The 12,717-nt window shown below is 36.0% G+C and overlaps 1 protein-coding gene across 1 annotated transcript in view; it reads left to right on the top strand.

Annotated features, from left to right (window-relative positions):
* The first annotated feature begins 3,566 nt into the window (after positions 1-3,566).
* The window catches only part of LOC115438282 (tyrosine-protein kinase receptor TYRO3), a 31,210-nt gene continuing 22,059 nt past the window's right edge, over positions 3,567-12,717 (top strand). Inside the window, exons 1-3 of the mRNA XM_030161779.1 lie at positions 3,567-4,035; positions 6,427-6,488; positions 8,085-8,703. Of these exons, the coding sequence (XP_030017639.1) occupies positions 3,915-4,035; positions 6,427-6,488; positions 8,085-8,703 (802 nt within the window). The 5' untranslated portion in view covers positions 3,567-3,914. The remainder of the gene's footprint in view (positions 4,036-6,426; positions 6,489-8,084; positions 8,704-12,717) is intronic.

The following is a 12,717-nucleotide window of genomic DNA, read 5'->3' as shown; positions in this document are numbered from 1 at the left end:
TGATATAATTTAGACACAGTCTTAGTGGGTGTGTGTTTGTAAGCTCCTGTAAAGACCTTAATCAGTTCACTGCCCTCTGATAAGTTACTTTTAATCTCTCTGTCAAAAAAATGTTTTACCTGTAAATATCCATACTGATCCTTATCCTCCAAATTATATTGTTTTTTTATTTTATCAAATGATTTAAAAGTTTTCCCCTCAATGAGTGTACAAATGGCTGTTATTCCCTTTTCTCTCCACCTCAGAAATCTATTATCAGATTTAGCAGGGATGAATTTATCTGACTGGGAAGGCCATACCAGGAGCTTACTATCATTTTCCAAATTATATTTCTTAATAATCACATTCCATATTCTCAATTGTTCTTTTATGATGTCATTATCTCCCTTATATTCTGTGTGTTCTTTACCCCCTAAACAAGCCTGAGGTTGTGAAATGTCTAAATTTAAATCTATATGTTTCCATTTGGCTTGATACTCAGGGGAACACCAATTTACAATATACCTCATTTGGGCTGCGTAGTAATACTGTTTCAGATTAGGTAAAGCTAGACCTCCTTCTAATTTTCCCAACTGAAGTGTTTTAAGTTTTACCCTTGGTTTTGTCCCATCCCAAATAAATCTAGATACTAATTTGTCCCACGTCACAAACTGAGAGTCAGGGATTCGGACCGGAAGTGATAAAAAGAGATAGAGTAGTCTAGGCAATAGGTTCATTTTCACCACCTCTATCCTTGAACTCAAATCTAGTGTTAATGTTGACCAATTTATTATATTTTTCTGTATTCTATTATTTATTGCCTTGTAATTTATCTCATACAGTCTATACAAGTTTTGAGTGATTAGTATCCCCAAGTATTTTATTATTTTTGTATCCCACTTTAATTTATATTTATGCCTGATGGTTTTACTTGGAGTATAATTTATACCCAGTATTTGCGTTTTTAAAATATTCAGTTTGTAACCTGACATTTTCCCATAATTTTCTAAAACTGTCATAAGTTTAGGTATGGTCACCTGTTTTACCACAATTTCTCTAGCGTAGATGGATTCCTGCCAAAATAAGACATAACCAAAGAAGTAGGAAAAAAATCTGGTCTTGAGTTTCCAATCAAATTCCCTCCACTGCTGACTACTGATGCCTTTATGAGTAATATTACATAATTTGTCCCACAATTCATCTTCTATAACAGTATTTGATTCCAATTCCCATTTGTCTTTCATATCATAGGGATTTCTCTAAGTGGTTTTTATGTTCACCCTGTTCATTCAAATGAGTTTATAGAACTTTTTTTTGGAAAATTTATTCAAACTCTTTCATCTTGAGACTCAAAAAACATGTATTTTATGTTTAAGTCTCATTTGGTCTTATGTTGACATTTATACTGACACTTCCACTTTTACATCTCTGACTTTTTCTGTCCCTCTCTTTCACATTCTCTCCATCTGGAGTCTTCTGTAATTTCCATCTTGTTACAACTTTTCCTTTTTTTTCCCTCTTGTTTTATCCTGCTGGTCTTACTTTTCACTTTGGTCAACATTTATCCACTCCTCCAGAACACTCTTCTTCTAATTCACAAAACAAATATCATATTATTGTTCTGTACTTCGCTCTGACAAACCATGACCTCAAGAAAAACAGTCTTCATGACCCATTTTTGTCCAGACCCTCAGTTTGAGCAAAGCAGCCTGAGATGACAGATGTGTGAGAGGGTTAGGAGAGCAGGGTGTGAAGATGGATGGATATGAGTGGTTCAACGGCACAGGCACATTCTTCTGCTTCATCATCATCATCATCACCTTGTTGTACTTGTTACAATGGAAATAAAGATATTCTATTCTATTCTATTCTATTCTTCATCATCATCATCCTCTTCATCTTTTTTACAATCATCATCATCTTCATCATCATTTTCATCATCATCATCCTCTTCATTTTTTTTTTTTACCATCATCATCATCTTCATCCTTTTCATTTTTTTCACCATCATCTTCATCATCCTCTTCATCTTTTTTAAAATCATCATCTTCATCATCATCATCCTCTTCATCTTTTTCACCATCATCATCTTCATCATAATCATCCACTTCATCTTTTTTACTATCATCATCATCTTCATCCTTTTCATTTTTTTCACCATCATCTTCATCATCCTCTTCATCTTTTTTACTATCATCATCATCATCATCGTCTTGTTGTACTTGTTACAATGGAAATAAATATATTCTATTCTATTCTATTCTATTCTATTCTATTCTATTCTATTCTATTCTATTCTATTCTTCATCATCATCATCCTCTTCATCTTTTTTACAATCATCATCATCTTCATCATCATTTTCATCATCATCATCCTCTTCATTTTTTTTTTACCATCATCATCATCTTCATCCTTTTCATTTTTTTCACCATCATCTTCATCATCCTCTTCATCTTTTTTAAAATCATCATCATCATCCTCTTCATCTTTTTCACCATCATCATCTTCATCATAATCATCCACTTCATCTTTTTTACTATCATCATCATCTTCATCCTTTTCATTTTTTTCACCATCATCTTCATCATCCTCTTCATCTTTTTTACTATCATCATCATCATCGTCGTCTTGTTGTACTTGTTACAATGGAAATAAATATATTCTATTCTATTCTATTCTATTCTATTCTATTCTATTCTATTCTATTATATTATATTATATTATATTCTTCTTCATCATCATCATCATCATTTTCATCATCATCATCATCATCATCATCTTTTTCACCATCATCTTCATCTTCATCATCATCATCCTTTTCATTTTTTTCCACCACCATCATCATCATCATCATCATCATCGTCATCCTTTTCATTTTTTTCACCATCATCTTCATCATCATCATCATCATCAACCTCTTCATCTTTTTCACCATCATCATCATCATCATCATCATCATCATCATCATCATCATCATCATCATCATCATCATCATCATCATCATCTTGTTGTACTTGTTACAATGACAATAAAGATATTCTATTCTATTCTATTCTATTCTATTCTATTCTATTCTATTCTATTCTTCGTTATCATCATCGTCATCATCTTCTTCTTTTAAATCTTGTTGTACTTGTTACAATGACAACAAAAGATATTCTATTCTTCATCATCATCATCATCATCATCATCATCATCAGCATGTGCTGTGTGTGTGCTCCACTCTTGCTGCTGTAAATCTGAAATTTCCCCATCTTGGACTAATAAAGGAATATCTTATCTTATCTTATCTTATCTTATCTTATCTTATCTTATCTTATCTTATCTTATCTTATCTTCTTGTGGTAAAACATCACAATTAAATAATACCAACTGCGACACAGCACCGTTCAGCTGATGTGATTCTGTATGTAACACCAGTGTTTCTGAGCTTTAATTCACCCTTTGTAACATTCACTCTTTCGTAAAAACCTAGAAGTAAAACGACATAAAAAATAAAACAACATGAAAATGATATAAATATGATGCTGAAATTTTAGTTTTGGGTCTCAAGGTGAAAAATATGAATGTAGACAAGACAATTTAGAAAGAATGGATTCCCCCAAAGCCTTTATTTGACCATGGATTATGTATTTATTTGTCTGTTTACATAATGAAAGCACAGAGACGCTGCTTAAGGCCGGGTTACGTTTGAAGACCAGGAGTCGCCTTTGTTTGGTGTTTTGTGGTCTGCGACTCTTCTTCTTTCATTGTATTCTTAATGCTGAGGGTCCAGAGGGTTGAGATGTATTTTCCAAAATGGGAGGGTTGGTTTCAGAAGCTTTAATTACAACATTCCTCTGAGTCATAGGCAAATGTAAACACGGATGTCAGTCATTTCCCATTTCTGTCCCTCTGAGGAGCTGACCGATGGCAGATGTGACAGCGGTGGATTATGATGCGAACTTTCAGCGCTGAAAACATGTGGAACGGTGTATTTTGGCCTGTTTCAATCCTATTGTGGATGTGGATACGAGAGGCTGGATGTGTCACACAAGAAAATCAACCAGAAGAGGGTGAGTGAGGGTGGAAAAATAGATCCAAATTTATTCATTCACAAGTTTTTAGTGGAAGAAATCATTTATAGACTATGATGACTTTGACAGGAAGTGTTGCAGGACAAGATAGAAGCATTCACTGTAAAGTTAGAACATGATTATTGAAGAAGTCGTTCATCTGCTGCAAATATGAAAACACATTAACTCAGAAAAAATAGTTTCACCCATAAAGACCCAGTACTACATCTGTGGCACTTCCCAAATGAATTGTTCTCCATATTTAACCTTTCATAAGTGATTTATCACCATTTATTCTAATATTATCTTCTTTATTTTGCATTTTTTCAGCGTAAATCAAGTTGTTTTTCTATATTTAATTCACTGATCATGCAGATCAGGGGTGTCAAATTCATTTTAGTTCAGACGCCACATTCACCCCAATGATCTCAGGTGGGCCGGACCAGTAAAATAATACCAGGGAAAAAAGTAAAATTACATTATGATAATGTTTATATCTACGTCATTTCCTTAACCCTTGTATGGTGTTTGGGTCTGTGGGACCTGTTTTCAATTTTTATTAAAAGAAAAATGATGAGTAATTATTTTTTAATGAATTTTTTCCTCTCATATCTGATGGAAGAGGATTAGGGCCAGTGGAAAATTTTTTTTAATTAAGGTCCAATATATTTTTCATTATTATTATTCTGAGAAAAAAGTCAGAATCCTGAGAAACATGTCAGAATTCTGACTTTTTAAATTTTTTTTTTTTTAAATTATTGTTCTGAGATTAAAGTCAGAATTCTGAGAAAAACGTCAGAATTCGGACTTTTTTATTCAGAATAATAATTAAAAAAAATATTGGACCTTAATTAAAAACATTTTTTCCGAGTGGCCCTAATCCTCTTCCGTACATATCTTGATTATGTTACACTTTATTAAAGAAAAAAAAAAAAAAACTAAAAATGAGTAGCACTTTAATTTATAAGTGTGATCTAACAAAGGCAAATATTAAACATATATGCTTTTTATGTTGCTTGTAACTGGGATGAAGTAAACATCTGTTTAGTTTTTAACATAAAATTGTTTATGTTGAATTAAATACCCACAAAATCAGCGGGACCACCACACCCATAAACACTGGCTGAATAACACAAATCTGAACACCACACAAGGGTTAAAAATCTGAATAACGAGAGCAACTTGAAATGTTTTAAGAAAAACAAGTGCAGTTTTAACAATATTCTGCATCAGTTTATCAGTTTATTATTTACACACGTATATTACAACTTACACTACAATTACAAATACACAAAACATTTAGTAACAAGTATAATATTAATAAAATTGCATTTACTTTTCTCAAGACATTTCTCGTTGTTCATATTTCTTCATGTTATTCACATTATTTCACATCAAAAAAAGACAAAAAAAAAAAAAAGGAAATATCCTTAACTTTTTCTTTGTAGTGAACTCCAATACTAGTCACTTCATGGAGATAATTTGCCAAAAAATAAATAAATAAATAAATAAAAATTTGTTGTTAATTAAAATCTAATAACGATAACAAGGAATTGATTTACACTCAAACATGTTAGATTTGGTTTATCAAGAACAGTCATGTTACAGTAATGTTATCAAGTGCAGTTTATTGTGTATTGTGTTGGCTGATTTGAAACTAAAACAACAAAATCCATGAATATACAAGAGAACAGCTGTAGAATAACTGTCCACTGGAGTGACCACTATGCATGAAAGGGTTAAAAAATTTAACTTTGACCTACTTTTCCCAAAATATAATGACATCTATTCTGGGTCGCTGGCAAAACCCAATTTGATATGAATTCAACCAATAGTTTTACTGCTGGAGTGTTAACAAACAAACAAATCGAACCAAAAACAACACGATACAATAAATAAAAAGTGCCCAATGCATTAGTGGTGATCCATTAACTGTGGTGGGAAAAGAAGGTAAATGATCATAATCGAAAAAGTTTAACAGTGAAAATAAGAGCATTTCAACACACATGATGTGGTAAGAATGGAAGGGATGGGTCTTAGGAAATCTATTTAATCAGAAAAAAAGGTTCAGTTTCATACTGAATATAAAGATTAGACTGTGTTTCAATGGAAAAGGGTCATGTGGTCTGATGAGTCCAGACTGACCCTGTTCCAGAAGAAGGGTCCATCAGGGTGAGAGGGTAAGAGGATGGATATTGAATGGACATGAATACATAAAAACTAAAGTTATAAATTAAATTAAATGTAAATAACATGTTTAGAAGTTTGGCCTGAATTCATGATCCACTCATTTCCGAATGTAATAAATTATTTGGATACCTCTTAAGGATCAGACTTCACCGCTGTTCAGATAATAACAGGTCTCATTTTGCTTTTCTCTCGTCTGTTTAGTGGAGATTTTTCACTCTAAGAACCAGGCCATACAGGGATGGACGTCAGAGCCACCTAGAAATGTAAGTGTGTTGATTAGTGACTGTTTTCTGTGTTGGTGAACTGGTGATGATTGTGCAAAGATATTTTAATCATGAACAATTACAAGTAAATTTAACTGTAAAATGAGTTACAGAACTGCCTATTTCAAACACAGACAAACTAAGATAATTACCAAAGTAATACATCACTTATTGGATTTAGCAGTGGCCAGCAACCTGAAGAAGATAGATAGATAGATAGAACGATAGAACGATAGAACGATAGAACGATAGATAGATAGATAGATAGATAGATAGATAGATAGATAGATAGATAGATAGATAGATAGATAGATAGAACGATAGATAGAACGATAGATAGAACGATAGATAGATAGATAGATAGATAGATAGATAGATAGATAGATAGATAGATAGATAGATAGATAGATAGATAGATAGATAGATAGATAGATAGAACGATAGAACGATAGATAGATAGATAGATAGATAGATAGATAGATAGATAGATAGATAGATAGATAGATAGATAGATAGATAGATAGATAGATAGATAGATAGATAGAACGATAGATAGAACGATAGATAGAACGATAGATAGAACGATAGATAGATAGATAGATAGAACGATAGATAGAACGATAGATAGAACGATAGAACGATAGATAGAACAATAGAATGATAGATAGAACGATAGAACGATAGAACGATAGAACAATAGATAGATAGATAGATAGATAGATAGATAGATAGATAGATAGATAGATAGATAGATAGATAGATAGATAGATAGATTGAACGATAGAATGATAGAACGATAGAACGATAGAACGATAGATAGAACGATAGATAGAACGATAGAACGATAGATAGAACGATAGATAGAACGATAGAACAATAGATAGATAGATAGATAGATAGATAGATAGATAGAATGATAGAATGATAGAACGATAGAACGATAGATAGAACGATAGATAGAACGATAGAACGATAGATAGATAGATAGATAGATAGATAGATAGATAGATAGATAGATAGATAGATAGATAGATAGATAGATAGATAGATAGATAGATAGATAGTAATAAAAACATAAAGAAGCATTTAGGAATGGAAAGATTAAAAGCAAATAATAATAATAATATATGCATAATATATATATGTACATTTTTTACACCTTTTTTCTTGTCATTTTTGCTTTTACTGCCGTTTGCAGTGCTGTGGTGATTTTCCTTTATTTTTTCCCTATGTTTTTACTGAGTTTTTATCGTTTAACTGCTTTTTGGAGTTCAACCATGTGCCAAAAAGTAGCTGGACTGATTTAGAAAAAGAGTCCCAAAACAAAAACAACTGGACCAAAATTCAAAGAGTTCAGTGTGTTCCAGTTCACAGTTCATGTTCAACATCCTCCATTTCTTACTGATGTACATTCTGAGTGTCTTATTTAGGAAAATCCTGTCAATTCCTCTCAAAACCACTGAAGAAAAGGAACACAAACACATACTCATTATTATTATTATTATTATTATTATTATTATTATTATTATTATTATTATTATTATTATTATTATGTTCTTGCAGCTTTTTTCTGATGTATTTTTGGGTCTTTTCCAGTGGGACGTGGTTCCTTTGCCATTCGGTCCAGAAGGTAGTGTGAAGGTCTTCCAAGCTTGTACCGGCAGTGGAAGAAGGACCTTCTTAAGTCCATGGATGGAGCGTAAAGATGCCCACAATCTACTGCTGGATGTCACTTTTGGCCAAGAGGAGGAGCCATCCGGTCAGCCCCTCCCCCTACAAGTCCACCTGTATGACTCGGACAGACCCACTACTAGATTCAGGAACACCCGGAAAGTGTTGGACCTCCAGACCCCGACGTTGTTTCCAGCCACGGCCCCTCATAATCAGATGTCCAGGTACTTGAACGTCAGCAGGGCTCTGGACCTGGGTGCCGTCACACACACAGGCTTCCAGCTGGGCTTCTCCTACTCCAGCAGGTGTGTGTTGGTCAAGTCCATCAGACTGTACTACAGGAGGTGTCCGGACATGGTGGCCAACCTGACCTCCTTCATGGGGACCGGGGCCGGGTCGGAGCCCGTGACGGGGTCCTGCGTGAGGGGGGCCGTGGAGGTTTCCCCTCCTGTTCGGGAGTGCAGTGCGGAGGGGGTGTGGGGTCCGCAACAGGGGGAGTGTGTGTGTGAACCAGGACATCAACCAGTGACACACACCTGCCAAGGTATGGGAGAAGGTTCATTTCATGCACAACAGAGGAGCTCGTATCGTTTATTTACATTCAATAGACGATAAGATAATATTAATGCACTTTAATAATGCAAGATTATATTTATGTATGGTTTTAAACATATGTAATATATAAAGGATGTATAATATATGTAAGATTCATTTGTGCTGTAGAAAGTATGGTAACTGAAGTTACACAGATTTCCATCCATCTGTCCATCCATCCATCTGTCCATCCATCCATCCGTCCATCCATCCGTCCATCCATCCATCCATCTGTCCATCCATCCATCTGACCATCCGTCCGTCCATCCATCCGTCCGTCCATCCATCCATCCATCCATCCATCCGTCCGTCCATCCATCTGACCATCCGTCCGTCCATCCATCCATCCATCCGTCTGTCCATCCATCCGTTTGTCCATGCGTCCATCCATCCGTTTGTCCATTTGTCCATCCATCCGTCCATCCATCTGTCCATCCGTCTGTCTGTCCATCCGTCTGTCCATCCATCCATCCATTCGTCCGTCCATCTGTCCGTCCATCCATCCGTCCATCTGTTCATCCATCCATCCATCCATCCATCCATCTATCTGTCCATCCATCCGTCCATCTGTTCATCCATCCATCTGTCCGTCCATCCGTCCATGCATCCGTTTGTCCATCCATCTGTCCATCCATCCGTCTGTCCATTCGTCCATCCATCTTTCCATCCGTCCATCCGTCCATCCGTCCATCCATCCATCCATCCGTCCATTTTTCCGTTCGTCCGTCCATCCATCCATCCATCCATCCATCCATCCATCCATCCATGCATCCGTCCATCCGTCCGTCCATCCATCCGTCCGTCCGTCCGTCCGTCCGTCCATCCATCCATCCATCCATCCATCCATCCATCTGTTCATCCATCCATCCATCCATCCATCCATCCATCCGTCCATCCATCCGTTCGTCCATCCATCCATCCATCCATCTGTCCGTCCGTCTGTCCATCCATCCGTCCATCTGTTCATCCATCCGTCCGTCCGTCCATCCATCCATCCATCCGTCCATCCATCTGTCCGTCTGTCCATCTGTCCATCCATCCATCCGTTTGTCCATCCATCCGTCCATCCATCCATCCATCCATCCATCCATCCATCCATCCATCCATCCATCCATCCATCCTATAACCTTACTTCAAGACAATATTTGCAGTATTTTGTCACTTTTTATTTTGACTGTAAAAAGTTAGAGAATATGCTGTGAGTGAGTCCATTTTTCTAATCCACAAACAGCCGAAGAGTTACAGCCATCCAAACTGCATATGTGCATATATCAGGTTTTAAAGACAACTCTAGGGTTCTTTGTCCATCTAACATTAGAAATCATACTGTATATGCATTTACTGTTGCACCTGATGATGAGTCAATGCTGACCTTTTCCAAGGTGTGGTTAGAGGGTGTGCTTAGACTCTCTTTTCTTTCCAAAGTACCTTCCAAAGTAATTCGCAACTTTCATTTCCTCTTTCTCATCATTTTCCTCCTTTTTTTGATTTCCTTCTGTGTTGCCTAATAGATGCTACTCAGCTTCATGTTTAATTTACTTGGAAATAAAGTTCGTCCATCCATTAATTTGTCCATCCATCCGTCCATCCATCCATCCATCCATCCATCCATCCATCCATCCGTTCGTCCATCTGTCCATCCATCCATCCGTCCGTCCGTCCGTCCGTTTGTCTGTTCGTTCGTTCGTCCGTCTGTCCATCCATCCATCCATCCATCCGTCCATTAATTCGTCCATCCGTCCGTCCATCCGTTCATCCATCCGTTCATCTGTCCATCCATCCATCCATCCGTCCATTAATTCGTCCATCTGTCCGTCCATCCATCCATCCATCCATCCATCCATCCATCCATCCATCATATAACCTTACTTCAAGACATTTGCAGTATTTTATCATCTGTTTAACCCTTGAAACTCTAAGCCTAAAATGGTTCTAAAATTAACTTTTTTTTTAAAAATTTTGACTGTAAAAAGTTAGAGAATATGCTGTGAGTGAGTCCATTTTTCTAATCCACAAACAGCCGAAGAGTTACAGCCATCCAAACTGCATATGTGCATATATCAGGTTTTAAAGACAACTCTAGGGTTCTTTGTCCATCTAACATTAGAAATCATACTGTATATGCATTTACTGTTGCACATGATGATGAGTCAATGCTGAACTTTTCCAAGGTATGATTAGAGGGTGTGCTTAGACTCTCTTTTCTTTCTAAAGTACCTTCCAAAGTAATTCGCAACTTTCATTTCCTCTTTCTCATCATTTTCTTCCTTTTTATGATTTCCTTCTGTGTTGCCTAATAGATGCTACTCAGCTTCATGTTTAATTTACTTGGAAATAAAGTTCGATGACTAAAAATAAAATCAGAAGACGCTGACACGAAGGACAATTATAAGAACAAACATGACAGAACAAAGTGTTTTTAGTTCAAGGCTCTTTGGAGTTAAAGCACATTGGCTTATTTATGGTCAAAAAAGGGTTTTTATTCATACATCAGTGTGCCTCTAACTCCTCTTCACTGTCGTCCAACATTATGGCCTTTTAGTGGCCATGGACAGTCATTATATTTTCTATCAGTGAGTCAATCAGTCAGTTCGAACAGTCAACATCAAGGTCTAACCCCCTTCGCTGTCAATCTTTTTATTCAGAAGTTAGCTACAAAAACATCTATTATCACAATTTGTCCACATTTTGAGAAATAAACACAGAGTGAACAAACCAAAAGTAAAACAAAGGAAAGCAAATGTAACATAACAAACACACAATTTAATTTGATTTGTTTGAAGTTCTGTAAACTGAGCTTGACAGTGTTGGATATCTTCTTAATTTGTTTTTTAAAAGACAAATTGGAGTCCAATACAACTCCAAGGTACTGAAAATGTTGTACTAGCTTCAGTGCTTCACTGTCGAGAAATACATAGGATCTGTTCTGCTTGGCTGGTCGCTTGGAGAACATCATACAAATGGTTTTCTTTATATTGAGTATGAGACATGTGTTATTTAACCATTGTTGTAACTTGGTCACTGCATTTGAGAGCTTGGGTGCTATTGATGTGCTGTCCTTACCATGTATAAAAAAAACTGCGTCATCCGGTACATCTGAACATTAAAATCAGGGCAAACTTTAGGGAGGTCATTAATATACAATGAGAACAGTAGTGGTCCTAAGATTGAGCCCTGTGGGACCCCAACATTGTTGCTGCGGTAAGTGGATTTAACACCATTTATAGATACACATTGTATTCTGTTTGACAGATATGACTTAAACTAAGACATAGCGTCTGCTGAGAAGTTGAAGTGAGAGAGCTTAGACAGAAGAACTTGGTGGTTTTCAGTGTCAAAAGCTTTCTTGAGATCTAAAAATACAGCTCCTACACATGGGTTCTTGTCAGCAGCTTGCCGTTTCCGTGGAGTGGTTGGCCCAAAATCCAGATTGCATTGGATGTAATACAGTGAAACCTTTATCAAGATGTTTAACCCTTTCATGCATAGTGGTCACTCCAGTGGACAGTTCTTCTCCAGCTGTTCTATTGTTTATTCATGGGTTTTGTTGTTTTAGTTCCATATCAGCCAACACAGTGGACACTTATGCATCCTCCCAAACACTGCAGTTCATACAATTATTGCAACTTTGCTGCTCATGATAAACCTGATCTGCAGTAACATGTTTTAGTGGAAATTAGTTGCTAATTGTTATTAGACTGTAATTAACAGTTTTCTGAAACAATTTTTTATTTTTTTTTTGCATATCCTCCAGAGACCCAGCAATGCATTTTGTCCTCTGTAGGGGACAAAAGTTTGACAGTTTTACTCAAAAAATGCTGTGCATTACAAAGGGCATTCCTTTAAAAAATCAATCAGTAAATAAAAATTATTTTAATAATGTATGTGAAAAAACTGTTGCATTATGCAGTTTCCAATCAAGACAATTTTTTAATGTAAAAAAGCTAAAACTGTCCATTTCCTG

The sequence above is a fragment of the Sphaeramia orbicularis genome, chromosome 18 (genome assembly GCF_902148855.1).
Source record: "Sphaeramia orbicularis chromosome 18, fSphaOr1.1, whole genome shotgun sequence".
Classification (NCBI taxonomy): domain Eukaryota; kingdom Metazoa; phylum Chordata; class Actinopteri; order Kurtiformes; family Apogonidae; genus Sphaeramia; species Sphaeramia orbicularis.
The sequence above is the reverse complement of the archived record's forward strand: the minus strand, read 5'-3'. Positions and strand labels throughout refer to the sequence as shown.